General features: G+C 40.5%; 1 protein-coding gene across 1 annotated transcript; it reads left to right on the top strand.

Annotated features, from left to right (window-relative positions):
* The first annotated feature begins 627 nt into the window (after positions 1-627).
* On the top strand, positions 628-14,623 carry LOC136694900 (zinc-alpha-2-glycoprotein-like). Its single transcript, XM_066668729.1, has 6 exons — positions 628-822; positions 4,432-4,716; positions 6,299-6,589; positions 9,909-10,196; positions 13,344-13,412; positions 14,544-14,623. Exons 1-6 carry the CDS (start codon positions 759-761, stop codon positions 14,621-14,623), a joined length of 1,077 nt encoding a protein of 358 aa, XP_066524826.1. The 5' UTR covers positions 628-758.
* The last annotated feature ends 155 nt before the right edge of the window (positions 14,624-14,778 follow it).

The raw sequence follows: 14,778 nt of genomic DNA, 5'->3' as shown, positions 1-14,778 counted from the left end.
TTCACACAATTATAAATGCTTAATTTTAACTAATCATTTAAGGATATTTATCCACTAACACAAGGTAATAAAATTATTTTTTACAACAAGGTCCAATAAGTGGTGCTTAGCCTTTAACAATGGGTCCATTTTAAAATATACCCAGAACTGTTTATAGAAAAATATTCGCACTTGCTGCCCATAAAACACCGAAAACCACACAAAACATTAATAAGTGAAAATAAAATAACGAATACAACTGTATTGTAACCTTAGAACAGGTTTAATGGAGCTTAATGCGTTAAAATCATGCGACTGACTCCATAGCTCCACACTGAACGTACCTCGATAAAAATAGCATGTACAGACACTCCAAACCACAACATAATCCCTTCAACAGTATTTTTAAGCACAGATTTACAATGGATGGCTTAATAAAACAATTATATCTTACTGGATGCTTCACATGACATCTTACCTTCACACAGCATAACACAAGAGGCTCTGCTTCCTGAGCAGCCAGTTACTACCCGCTTGGAGGGGATCTACTGCCTACATTACTAAATCTAGCGGCAAAAGCACTACGTTGTTCATACTGAGCAGAGATGTGTACCCGGATGTGACGTGTCACAATGTCGAAATATCACGACTTAAGCGGATGCGACTCTGATCTGGGAAAAGCTGTAATGGCGGACTGTGTTTTTGTTGTTGTTTTGTTTTCCCTCTTTTCTCGGACCCTGATGAACTGAGATGAGCTATTATCGGAACTCCTGTTCAAGATGCTCTTGGACCGGGGCTGGTGTTGTTTATTCACTATCTTGGTCGCTGTTCTGGTTCAGAAAGGTGAGAAACCGCGGTGTATAAACGGTCGAAGTGAAAGTGAAAGTGAGTCGTGTTTTCAGAAAATTAAATTATTCAGATTGGAAAATGCTGCCTTCGTCAGGTGAAATTACCCGTTATAAGATAAGTCTGTCTGGCAGACTGCAGCACCGGACTGACCTAGGTCGGTAAAGTTAGGTTTATATCGGATATTAAGCGGATATTCGGGTTCGTTCCCCCTCTTGCTCAAAAACAACGTCCTAAAATCTCTGTACAGTACAACTTTAGTTGTAGATGTGTACCTCGTATAAATGTCTGACTGTAACAATTTAATGTTTGAAAAAAATTAAATTGAACTAAGGCATATTTTTATGAAATAAGGTTTGTAGTATGTTGGTTCGATATGTCTCTGTGAACCACGCCTGTTTTTATAGCTTTAAGTTACATGAATGCTTCACAGTAGTGGTTTCTTGGCTGTATAATACGTGCTTTTGAAAGCCGTGTGCATTAGTGACAGCTCACAGTGCACGTTTGAATCGTTTGTCATGTACAGATAACACCTGAGATTTACATGTTCAAAGTGTACGAACGCAGTCAGTCAGTCTAATGTGATGTGACATGGGAACAGTTCTGTCAGCATACACTCTTTTCAGCATGGTGTGCTGTGCCTCAAATGAGCTGTTTATCAAACCTAAGCACACACACACACACACACACACACACACATGGAGAGAGAGAGAGAGAGAGAGAGAGAGAGATTCTTGTAGAAACTGAGCATGGTGTTGATAGTATCAGCAAAGTACAAATAAAAACAGTGAAATTACCAGGCAACTTAAGGACACCGGCTATTTCCTGACATAATTTTTCACATGCATGTCTGTCTTTGTGCTATTGTTTGTTGACATATGGAGTAGATCTGCAAATACTTTTGGGAAAACAGGTCGTGAAATTTAGAAATAGGCTCACAAGACTGCCCATGCTGTGAGACAAGTGACCAAAAATTCTTACATGTCAGAAATCCATCCGATCGCCCAACTGGTCAATCAGGGCTCATTTGGGCAGTTAATCAGACTTCTCACACTGCACGTCAGACGTCAGCCAATATCTGGGCCGATTCTGAAATCCAGTCGGCTACGATCATATCTGGCTTAAAATCGAGCTAAAATCTCAGTGTATTCATGACAACAAGCCGCACTGTGAGCTGCACCATAAGCTTGAGATTAGGGTTTTAAAGCGTGCGTCTGGCGTAGATTCTCTTCGTATGTCAGTTGATTTTTGTATAGCAGCCTGTGTCTTGTAAGACCTGTGTCTTGTCTTTTTTGTGGTTTAAACCATCAAACAAAAATTCTATTCGCGGTCCAGTGACTGAGCACTACAACAAAACTGTCAACCTCAAGATTTCAATATGCCTTGAGTTTTCTAAAAAAAATTAACCCTCTGGTTATGTTCGTTTTTCAGGAACAGCAACGATGTTCGCGGGTCAGTTTGAACCCGGTGCATGTTTAATTATCCAAAAGATGTCTGAAACTAAAAAAAAATCCCAACAAGCAGTGTGAATATGTAATTACTAACTCCATTACTAATTATTCAATCAATATTTAGTGCAGTGGTGTTCCTTACCTCTAACAGGTAATGGTTCAATGTAATGGTTCAATTAGGATAATTCACTCGTTTTACATAAAAAATAGAACTTTTTTTTATTTTTCACCACTTTATTACTTTTGAAAGACTGGCTGTCGATTCATCCTTTGACTTATAGACCCCAGCCAGGATGAGGAGCCCCAAATATGCATCTACATGTGTTTTATTTAACATTACGCTTAAAAAGTGCTTTTCTAGAAACCCAAGGACGCTTTTGAATCAACACTCAACATTCAATCCACACACACTGTCGAGAAGCAGCAGCTAAATGCGCAGTGTACTCTCAACCAGGAACGACCGTCCACCTGGAGGACTGCATCGAGCACTAGGGTTTCACCCAGGACAGAGCACTGATCCATTTCTGGGCACACACACATTCACTCACACAAACAGACATTCTTTCACATACACACTCTTTCACTCACACACCAGGACAGTTATGAGAGAAGCCAATTCACCTAAACTCCATAATTTTTGGACTGTGGGAGAAACCAGAATCCCCGGAGGATTTGTCATTCATTTATTGTTTGTAACCACTTATCCAATTCAGGGTCTACTCAGAATCACTGGGCGCAGATGGGAACACACCCTGGAGGGAGCGCCAGTCCTTCACAGGGCGACACACACACTCACATATTCACACCTACGGACACTTGAGTCGCCAATCCACCTACCAACGTGTGTTTTTGGACCACATGAGGAAACCGGAGCACCCAGGGGAAACCCACACAGACACAGGGAGAACACACCACACTCCTCACAGACAGTCACCCGGAGGAAACCCACACAGACACAGGGAGAACACACCACACTCCTCACAGACAGTCACCCGGAGGAAACCCACGCAGACACAGGGAGAACACACCACACTCCTCACAGACAGTCACCCGGAGGAAACCCACAGGGACACAGGGAGAACACACCAAACTCCTCACAAACAGTCACCCGGAGGAAACCCACGCAGACACAGGGAGAACACACCACACTCCTCACAGACAGTCACCCGGAGGAAACCCACACAGACACAGGGAGAACACACCACACTCCTCACAGACAGTCACCCGGAGGAAACCCATGCAGACACAGGGAGAACACACCACACTCCTCACAGACAGTCACCCGGAGGAAACCCACGCAGACACAGGGAGAACACATCACACTCCTCACAGACAGTCACCGGGAGCGGGACTTGAACCCACAACCTCCAGGTTCCTGGAGCTGTGTGACTGAGACACTACCTGCTGCACCACCGTGCTGCCCCAATATCAGAATCATTTGAATCAGAATTTAGCTCAAGATAGCCTTCGTCTTCAGACACATTCTCCTCTATTTCACTGTCATGATCAATGATGATTCCAGAGCCTCCTGGACTGTCATCATTTTGGTTCGGCTGCTCATTTTGTAAAGGTCTGTCTGACACAGTGTAATGTTGGTAAGACTCCAATGCAGATAATCTTTTATGTTTTGTCCCTCCCCTGTTTAGTGTCCACTGAATGTGGGTGGAGTTTTCATGCGAGAACATGAATAGTTCATGTCAAAAGTCATAACATCTGCACCTGTGTACCTGTGTGTGTGTGTGTGAGATTGGGCTGAAATATGTCTCACAGTTGCAAACAAAGAAATACTCTGACATTTCTGACACCCTTTTACCTCCAGTTTGACTGCCAGGTCAAATTGACCCAAACAGTATCTATGTAATATAAACATGCGGGGGGTGTTTGCAAATATGTGAGATGAACAATTTTCATATTATATGTTGATTACACTAATTAAGGCAAGCAGAAGAAGTTTCATACTGAAAAAATAATTTTAACTACTTTTCCAAGATCTTCAAACTTTAAAATGGGTCAATTTGACCCCAACATAACAGGAGGTTTAAACAATAAAGCACCTTTGTGATTAGCAGATGCTTACATAAAAAACATAAATGGTTCTCAGTGTGTGTTCTAGCTCTTCTGAAAATTCCTAACAATAACTCTCATTTTACTTCAGTCTCCCAAACACCAGAGAAGCACTCTCTGATCTACTACTACACTGAACTGGCGAAGGATCTTTCCCCTCTGGGCTTTACTGAGTTTACTGCGCTGGGTCTGCTCGATGACAGGAAGCTGTACTACTACGATGGTAAGAACCAGATCACTGGTGCTGAGCAGGACTGGAAGAAAGAAGACTTGAATGTGGATCACCTGATCCAAAATTCTGAGGAGCTTCAGTGGTTAAGAGACTGGTTTAGAAAACAGAGCCAAATTGTGGCGAACTGCACCTGGCCGTGTCCTGGTAAGTTCCTTGATTTGTAGCTGTGTCCTACTTCAGGACGATATGGATAAAATACACACTGTGATATTTAACAGTGCCAAAGATTGGTTGGTCTTGTTTCAGTGATCAGTTGTTAGATTACACTATTCCTTTATTCATCAGAACATTAAGAGAGGGGACAAAAGATGGTGGTGTAGTCTGCAGTCGGCTTTCCTGAGCTCCACACCACTCTGTGTCTGTTTCTAATATAATCAAGGATATTTAAGAGTCCTTAGGTGTTAGTCATTGTAATATAAACATTGATATATGAATATTTATGAGGCACTCTGACACTTTGTCATCAAAACTCCCTGTAAAACTGGTTCTGAACGTTCCAGTCATATATCAACTGATGAGCAACTATCATCACTGGGTAATGTACACACATATGGTAAAGAACCTCAGTTTATTGAACAGTTTACTCATAAATATATGTAAAGAAATTTGCCCCTTGTCCTGTTTTTAATTAAAATTGTAAGTTTGAAAAAGATATTTGCAAATTCTCAAAAAAAGCAAAACAAATCAAATGTACTACAGCTTAAACATCTGTTGTTTACTGGATTGGCATATTCTGGGCAAGGAATACTAAGGCTACGTTCACACAGCAGGTAAAGAAGCCCAGTCATACATGGCTGTGTGAACAGAACAATTCGCATTGAATCTGACTTTTTGAATCTGGATTCTGAAAGACCAGGTCAGAATTCATGTGACTTTTACATCACTCCGGCTGCTGAGAATAATCTCTGGACTATGATCCAAAGCATTTTTGTTTTCATTTTAATGTGAGGTGTTTAGGAAGTGGAAATGACCAAGTCAAAGGATTTACGTTTTGTAAAAAATACTGGGAAACGAAAAACCTGTGAAACTCCTGAAACCAGGTTCCTATTTATCATTTATGAGAAAACATGTGGAAATTTGTATAAAGGGTTTTTTTTTTTTTTTTTTTTTTTTTTTTTTTTTAATACCTTTTTTTAGTAGTTCTATATCAGTCTGATATTGTTCGTGTCGGTGTGAAGCTGTATAAATGTGGCTCATGGAAATATTAAATTAAACTCATTATGTTTGTGCTCATCATCTTCTCTTTTGAGACTCGTGTTTGTGAGAGACCAGGAAAAAGAAAAATCAGTTCACGTTTTAATATTCTATAGAGTCTTTAATTAATACTCTGTTTTTAACATAGAACTCATTTGGAATAAAAAAGGGAGGTTTTTTGATACAGCGCGGCAGTAAAACACCAGTCCAGTCTCATTCCTTCATTTAAAAAAATGAAAGAAGCCCGTATTTGACACTCTGTTTGTTGGGATTGAAATAAAGTATAATATCGCGCTCAGCGAAAATCATCGCAGTTATCTCAGATAATCACATTCATGCAATTATGCAATAATTGCGACAGGTCTAGTAACGTCAAAAATGTCTCATGTGGAAATGAGTAACGTCAGAAATGACTTGTGGAAATGAATCATATAAGAAATGGTATACTGATAAAAGATGTCAATATAAAACTGAATGACCTAACGACTGTAAAACGCTAATCCTTTATCCCATATTTTTATAATGATTTTAGATCTTCATGTGCTGCAGAGGAGATTTGGGTGTGAGGTTGAGGAACGTCAGGATGGATCAGTTCAGTTTTTCAAGGCCGTTGAAGAGTATGGCTTTGATGGAGAGGATCTTATCACCTTCGACACTGATGCCCTGCAGTGGAAGGCTGAAGTTCCAAAAGCCAGAACAATCAAAATGATTTGGGATAAAGAACAAGGGAGGAACCTGAGAACCGGCATTTACCTTAAGAATGAATGCAGAGAAAACCTGTTTAAATCCCTCAGCTTCAGCAGTGGGAGAAGAAAAACACCTTGTGAGTTCTTCACATTAGTTTTTAATTTTTTAAATATTTATTGCTGTGAACCATTGGTTCACAAAAATGCACACACAATATTTATGAAAGTGACTTAAACGTCTTTAATTTTTTTGACAATTATGTCAAGTGTAGCTCATTGGAGGAGAAGTGTTTGTCATCCCTAAACAATGCAGTTTAACTCCAGAGAGCAGGTCGTCCACATGGGAGTAGAAATGTTAACAATTCGTTTAGTACAGAATCTCTGAAACATCAAGCCACTAGGTGCCAGTATAACAGCTGCTACATAACAAATGAAAAAGTGGAGAAAATGACTGCTTCTTTAAATTCCAGCTGTCTTCACAGGTACCTGACCTACATGACAAAAGTCTGACAGAGAGCCAAGCATTGCTTATTAGAACAATATGCCACGTCCCCTGTTATATATATATATATATACAAACAGGATTCCAAAAAAGTTGGGACACTAAACAAATTGTGAATAAAAAACTGAATGCAATGATGTGGAGGTGGCAACATCTAGTATTTTATTCAGAATAGAACACAAATCACAGATCAAAAGTTTAAACTGAGAGAATGTATCATTTTAAGGGAAAAATATGTTGTTTCAAAATTTCATGGCGTCAACAAATCCCAAAAAAGTTGGGACAAGGCCATTTTTTACCACTGTGTGGCATCCTCCCCTTCTTACAACACTCAACAAACGTCTGGGGACAGAGGAGACCAGTTTCTCAAGTTTAGAAATAGGAATGCTCCCCCATTCATGTCTAATACAGGCCTCTAACTGTTCAATCGTCTTGGGCCTTCTTTGTCGCACCTTCCTCTTTATGATGCGCCAAATGTTCTCTATAGGTGAAAGATCTGGACTGCAGGCTGGCCATTTCAGTACCTGGATCCTTCTCCTACATAGCCATGATGTTGTGATTGCTGCAGAATGTGGTCTGGCATTATCTTGTTGAAAAATGCAGGGTCTTCCCTGAAAGAGATGACGTCTAGATGGGAGCATATGTTGTTCTAGAACCTGAACATAATTCTCTGCATTAATGGTGCCTTTCCAGACGTGCAAGCTGCCCATGCCACAAGCACTCATGCAACCCCATACCATCAGTGATGCAGGCTTCTGAACGGAGCGTTGATAACAACTTGGGTTATCCTTGTCCTCTCTGGTCCGGATGACATGGTGTCCCAGTGTTCCATAAAGAACTTCAAATCGTGACTCATCTGACCACAGAACAGTCTTCCATTTTGCCACACTCCATTTTAAAAGACCCCTGGCCCAGTGCAAACGTCTGAGCTTGTGGAGCTTGCTTAGAAATGGCTTCCTCTTTGCACTGTAGAGTTTCAGCTGGCAACGGCAGATTGGCACGGTGGATTGTGTTCACTGACAATGCTTTCTGGAAGTATTCCTGAGCCCATTCTGTTATTTCCTTGACAGTGGCATTCCTGTTTGAGGTGCAGTGACGTTTAAGGGCCCGGAGATCACGAGCATCCAGTAGAGTTTTACGGCCTTGACCCTTACGCACAGCAATTGTTCCAGATTCTCTGACTCTTTTGATGATGTTATGTACGGTTGATGATGATAACTTAAAAGTCTTTGCTATTTTACACTGGGTAACACCATTCTGGTATCGCTGCACTATCTTTCTGCGCAACAATGGTGGAATTGGTGATCCTCTCACCATCTTGGCTTCAGAGAGACACTGACACTCTGAGAAGCTCTTTTTATACCCAATCATGTTGTCAATTGACCTAATTAGTGTTAATTGGTCTTCCAGCTGTTCGTTATATGCTCAATTTCCTTTTTCCAGCCACTTATTGCTACTTGTCCCAACTTATTTGGGATTTGTTGAATCAACATATTTTTCCTTTAAAATGTTACCTTTACTCAGATTAAACTTTTGATCTGTCATCTATGTTCTATTACGAATAAAATATTGATATTTGCCATCTCCACATCATTGCATTCAGTTTTTATTCACAATTTGTTTAGTGTCCCAACGTCTTTGGAATCCGGTTTGTATATATATTGTATATGTTATAACCAGATATACTAGTTTTTACCACAAATACTAGTTTAATGTTGTGTATATATATATTTAACAATGCTGTCTAATGCATGTGAAAATGTATTTTTACCTATAATATTTGATCAATTTAAATATTAATATTTTGTCTGAATGATTTAAGGGGCCCTCATATAAAATATGATACATTTTTCACTATCTGGTCTTCAGGTGTTTTTTTTATTTTAGGAGCACAAGTGCCAGAATAATAATTATTGAAGTTAACAGAAGTCGTACTGACCAGATCTCTTACTGCTCTCTCTACACGGCTCTGGCTGCTCTGGGTGTCCATGCAGAATTGTGCCCAAAATTAATCAGTACCATCCATCCATCCATTATCTGTAACCGCTTATCCAATTTTAGGGTCGCGGGGGGTCCAGAGCCTACCTGGAATCATCGGGCGCAAGGCGGGAATACACCCCGGAGGGGACGCCAGTCCCTCACAGGGCAACACAGACACATTCACCCACACACTCACACCTACGGACACTTTCGAGTTGCCAATCCACCTGCAACGTGTGTTTTTGGACTGTGGGAGGAAACCGGAGCACCCGGAGGAAACCCACGCGGACACGGGGAGAACACACCAACTCCTCACAGACAGTCACCCGGAGCGGGAATCGAACCCACAACCTCCAGGCCCCTGGAGCTGTGTGACTGCGACACTACCTGCTGCGCCACCGTGCCACCCGTAATCAGTACCATATTCGCTATATACTTCACCCCATAGAGAGCAGTGTAGGGAATAGAAACTCAAAAAAAGGTCCTTAACATGACAGTAGTCTGGGGAAATTTCCCACCATCTTGAAATGGGCCGTACAGAAAAAAACCTAACGCTGATTGGACTGTGATACTTATGGTGGGACAAACTGTCTGGCAGAGTTTGGATAGTACAGAGCCATGGGTGTTTGTTGTAGTAGAATGAAAGGAAAAAAAATTCCTCCCTTTCCCTTTTGGTGGTGCTTCACCCCATCACCCTCATGAATGAACCACGCTTGTAAAAGGGGACCCCAGTGGTTTAGCTTATATTTAGACGTAATAATAATAGTGATAACATTAACCCAAAACCAAATGCACTGTTGGAGAAAATGTGCTGGTATTAGATCTGGTCCCAGGTGGGTTAGGGGTCTTTTAGCCCCAGTTTCCCTCCTAACACACAGTATCTACTGATGGTAACTGTAGCAGCTGGGTTTTTTAAGCCACTTCACATGGTAAATATTTACAGTGTACTTCCATTTTCTTTCTTTTCACGCAAGCAGCACCTGGTTTCCATAATTCAGTGTTCCCAAAAATGTCCTTTGGAAAAACCACACTGACACTGATCTGCATGGCCTCGGGCTTCTACCCCAAAGACCTGAAGATGAGACTGAGGAGATTCAACACTTCACTCCCTGATCATCTACTAACATCCTCAGGATTCAGACCCAATGGTGATGGAACCTACCAGCTGAGGAAGAGTGTGTACGTCCAGGAGGAAGATGCAGCAGGATACGACTGTAGAATAGAGCACAGCAGTCTGGACTCACCAGTCACTGTTCCCTGGGGTAAATAATGCCTTTAAATATGAATCCCCAGACTTAAAGATACCTGAGATGGTTTTCATAGATGCATAACAGGACTTCAGTTTTTAAATGGATTTCTTTATTAACCAGTAGTTTGTTATTTATTCATTTTTTTAAACAGATGGCAGAAGGCGAGACTCTGAGGGGAGGCATCGGATCGTTTGGAAAGTTTTACTTATTTTTGTTATAGTTATTGGGATCATCTTCTTCGTATGTAAATGTAAGTAGTTCCACCTGATTATTTCTGTTTTATCCACTCACTGAAGTTTGAAGTCCTGGTGTTTGAGTAGGTCAGTCACACTTTAACAACCCTAAACACGGTCTAAAACAGGATAAATTAAATTAAGGATAATATAAGTTGTGGTTTTTTACCTTGCAAATAAGAAATTCAAAAACAGTAGCCTAGGACAGGGGTGTTCAGTTCCTGCCACAAGCACTCTTAGGTTTCTTAAACATAAGTCATTCAAATCCACTGACCACACAGGAGCACTGTGCAGTTATACAATTACAGACTGTAGTCCATGTAGTGACGCATGAGCTAAGTAATTTTTTAATTACTGATTAATTATTAATTATTTATTAATTAATCTACTAGTTGGTTATAAGCATATAACTTCATTCAACTATGAATATGCAATTTCTCGAGATTAAAAGGTGAGTTCTTGGACCTGGTTGTACACTTGACCTTAATGAGCAAATTCAACACAAACACAGAACACTGGTATTGTACAGAAAAGTTCTTTATTTGGAGAACAATATCTTTCACAACATGGGACTAATTATTAAAGTTTAATAGACGGGCAAATTAGTGATTCAATCTTCTTTATGAACTTCAGTGATGTGCGTTGGAAGGAAATTACTGTGTAGAGTGTGTTAACTGAGATTATTAAGAGATTAATTATGACTGGTAACTAAAAGAGGCGTGTAGTCGTTAAGGTTAAATTGGATCTCGCATTCACCCTGAAACCACACGAGAGCCTGCCAGACCACCGAAGAATGAGCTTTTCACAGTGGTTCTCTAGATGAAGTTCCAGTCTGAGGTGGGGATCCTGACAGTGCCGACCTTCAGCTGCGTAGTTGGGGAACTGAAGGTAGTCTCTGGTGGAGCCCTGAGAAGCCGTGACTCCTTGTTGGAGGTCTTAAGCCTTTTCGGGTATGCCGTCAGTTGTCGATCTGGGCTGGATGGTTTTTCTGCACTCTAGATTGTGGGGCGCGGTGGCTTGATGAAACGCTTGTTCCCGGGTGAATGCTGACGTTTGGGAACTATACTTCTGTTCTGTAAAAACTAATCTCAGATGTGTTCACTTGTTGGGCCAAAAACAAGCTTTTGTGGAGCAACGAAGGACGAATAAAAGAAATAAAGAATCAAAACAAATAATATTTTTTAAAAATACCATATTTTTGCAGAAGGCTCAATACTTAAAATTGTGTCAGTTCTTTTCTGAGATTTTCTTGGTGAAGTCAGAGTTTTTCTCAGAGCAGTCGATTCTCTTAGTTGAAGCTTGGCTTTTGCTGTCGTTGATTGCATTCTCCATTCGACTCTTGACTGACTCAGCTTATTCTGAGCGCTGTCTTTTCATGGGTTACTTGGCTCCCTCCTCAAGGGAGGAGCCTTCGCTCCGATTGCACCCTGAGATTTTAGACCAAGACATTGATTATTTATTCATTCGCAACGGAGTGTATTCCTGATAAAATATGTTTCTTAGTCACTTGGTTTTTCTCCTGGTGTGTTTTTCTACAGAGTGTTGTATATAGTATATACACAGTTTTAACACAAATACAGAATAATACATGGAATAAGGGAAGGGTTTCTTTCAACATCATGTTAAAACAGGCACCTGAGTGTTGCCCGTGGAAACAATGTTCATCTGTACAAATACAGGTTGGATTATATCAGGGTTTCAGGAACATGAGTATGTTTTACCACTTGGATTTGACAAGATTAAAATGTAGGAAGGAATTGTCACAGACGCTAGAGCAAAAGACTGCTTTGATGTCGCGTGGCGTTGTAGCTTATAGCTTTCGTTCCATGTGGTTGCAGTCTTTCTTAAAAGTTTATTTAGGATCTCCTGTAGGTTTTTGGTCATGTTTGTCATTTTAATTGTCGAGTGAAGACTCTGTGTTATGTTGTAACATGTATTATTTTTAATGTTGAAGTGGAGGAATTCCATGGTTTTAACTTTGGTCAGGAAGACAGGGAATGTCTTGATTAAATATTTTCATAACAGTGGTGAGGTGGATCAGCCTCCTAGGTGTAGAGTCACCAGGTGTCCTGTGAGTGAATTTCTGTGTTCATGGTTGTGGGGGAAAGCCCCCCTTCGCTTTGATCATCTGGTCCTTGTAGGAGAGGCAGACCTGTGGTCTGACCAAAAGGTCAGTTTTTTTACTTTTTCCTCAAAAGGAAAACAGAAGATTTTGATTTTGGACATCAACTCAAGAGGGGTTTGATTTGAAATTTCAGGTCCTGACTTCACTACATCCAGCACATCTCTCTTTATGTTATTAATGTTAGATAGACACCTGACTTTCTTTTCTAGGAGGCTAATGCTTTGCTGGTTATAAGTCAAGCTCTGTCCACTGTGTGAACTGGACAGAAGAGAGCTGGTGTACCACTGGTAGAGCCAAGGTGCTAGACTGCTACTGTGTATGTGTATTATGTAGATTAGCTCATTAATATTATAGAGTTATAGAATGAAAGAACCAAAAGGATCAGGAGATAAAGGATGCTCAACCAACTCCTAACATGACATGTGTGTGTGTGTGTGGTTAGCCATTCATTGCTCACAGTGGGGTGATCAGATGCTCTTAAATAAAAAAAAGAGTAGTTCTTAATGTAACTGCTACTGTAGGAGGAAAAATTGTTTGTGTGTCCGGCAGCTTTATTACCATCATATCTGCTGATAAGATGTTTAAAATGTAAGGAACACATCTGCCACCTGTTATAGTCTGTGTGTCTGTCACATTCTCAGAATCTGTAAATGAGCTTCATTACAGATTATTAGAATTAGTTACATTTGAAGAAAAGCCCACAGCTCAATATTCTATGGAAAATGCTGTAAATTGATATAATGCTATAAACTGATTAAAATACACTTTATTTTTTTGTTGTATTACCCATTTGGATGGCAGTGAAAAATTGGATAGAGAAGAGGAGACAAAGACAGGTGGACAGAGTGGAGGATGGACAGCAAGAAGAAGGTGAGAAAGTTTTATTAAAGCAAACATCATCCACACGATTGTCCTAAGTTTTAAGCTGTGAATATGAGTAAACACGAAGCTTATGAAGGGTCTGTGGAAAGGTTTTACTAAGGAAAAGCAACCAAACTCCTGTGTGCTGTGACACAACCAAAGAAAAACATAATTTATAGAAAACATGTAATTATTTAATGAAAAATGTATAGAAGTTCAGAAATACTTTAGCTTAATAAAGAGACCACTTTAATGCAGACAGACATGGATGCATGTTTTTTTCCTTTTTAATTAATTGTTAAGTTTCTTAGGTGTCATCGTGTGATTAAAATGTTAATTGTGGGTGTTAATTTGCTTCTGGTGTGTGTGTGCGTGCGCGCTCTGGTCGTTTCTGTGGTATTTCATTTGTTTGCTAATATGTTCATAGTGATTGCAATGTTGGAAGTTAAAGTGGTTGCTATGGTATGTCAGATGATTGCTGGGGTGTTGCGACTGGTTCCTTAATTTCATTGGTTTGATGTTGGTTTTGTGGACAAAGTGGACACCATAAGTCCATGCAGAAAGCTGTTTAGAAACACACGTCACACAAACAGGCCAAACACTCTGGACCTGGAGTGCTGTGTAACATCCTGTCTGTTTTCCTCACCATGTGCTCATGTAGCACATGGCTCTGGTTGTTGTTCTTGTCTCTGCCCTAGTCCCGCCTTAGCTCCGCCCTCTCGTCAGTGTCTCCTTTGTAGTCCTGCCCTCTCGTTATTGTCCCCAGGTGTTCTATGTCAATGCAATGTGTTTATAGTCCCTTTGTTTCAGTGTTCCCTAGTCGGTTCTTGTGTGTGTGTGTAGATGTGTATTTCTCTTTCTCTGCGTCTGCCATGTTTACCCCTGTTCTCGGTTGTCTGTCTGTTCCTGTTTCCTTCATGTGGTTAGTTTGTGAAACTCCTTGCACGTGTTTGTTTTGTTTTTAGTCCTGTTAAATAAAAGATTCCTTGCGTTTACGTCCACCTCCCTTGTCTGTCCTGCCCAGCCGTGACATGCTGCTAGTATCTCAGAAACTGTAAGATGAGTAAATGGACAAATAATAATTATAAACAATTAATTGGACTCATTGTTGAAAAATAAACATCATCTGTTTCTCTGCAGGCACAAGCGAGTCGGGATACACCCTTGTACTGAACCCTTTGGAGACTCTGGCTTTAAATCAAGAACTGGAGAAACCTTAAGATTCAGCCTTTGACTTTCTTTTTTTAAAAACCTCACATTCCATAGCAGTGAGCTGTGGGGACCTATGAAACACAAAAACACACAGTCTGTTGGAGATTAGATGGCCGTAAAACCCCCTTTCCAGTGCCCCCGAGAGGTTCATGAAAGGTCCATA

The sequence above is a fragment of the Hoplias malabaricus genome, chromosome 4 (genome assembly GCF_029633855.1).
Source record: "Hoplias malabaricus isolate fHopMal1 chromosome 4, fHopMal1.hap1, whole genome shotgun sequence".
Lineage (NCBI taxonomy): Eukaryota > Metazoa > Chordata > Actinopteri > Characiformes > Erythrinidae > Hoplias > Hoplias malabaricus.
Note: the sequence above shows the minus strand (reverse complement) of the source record. Positions and strands in the feature narration are given on the sequence as shown.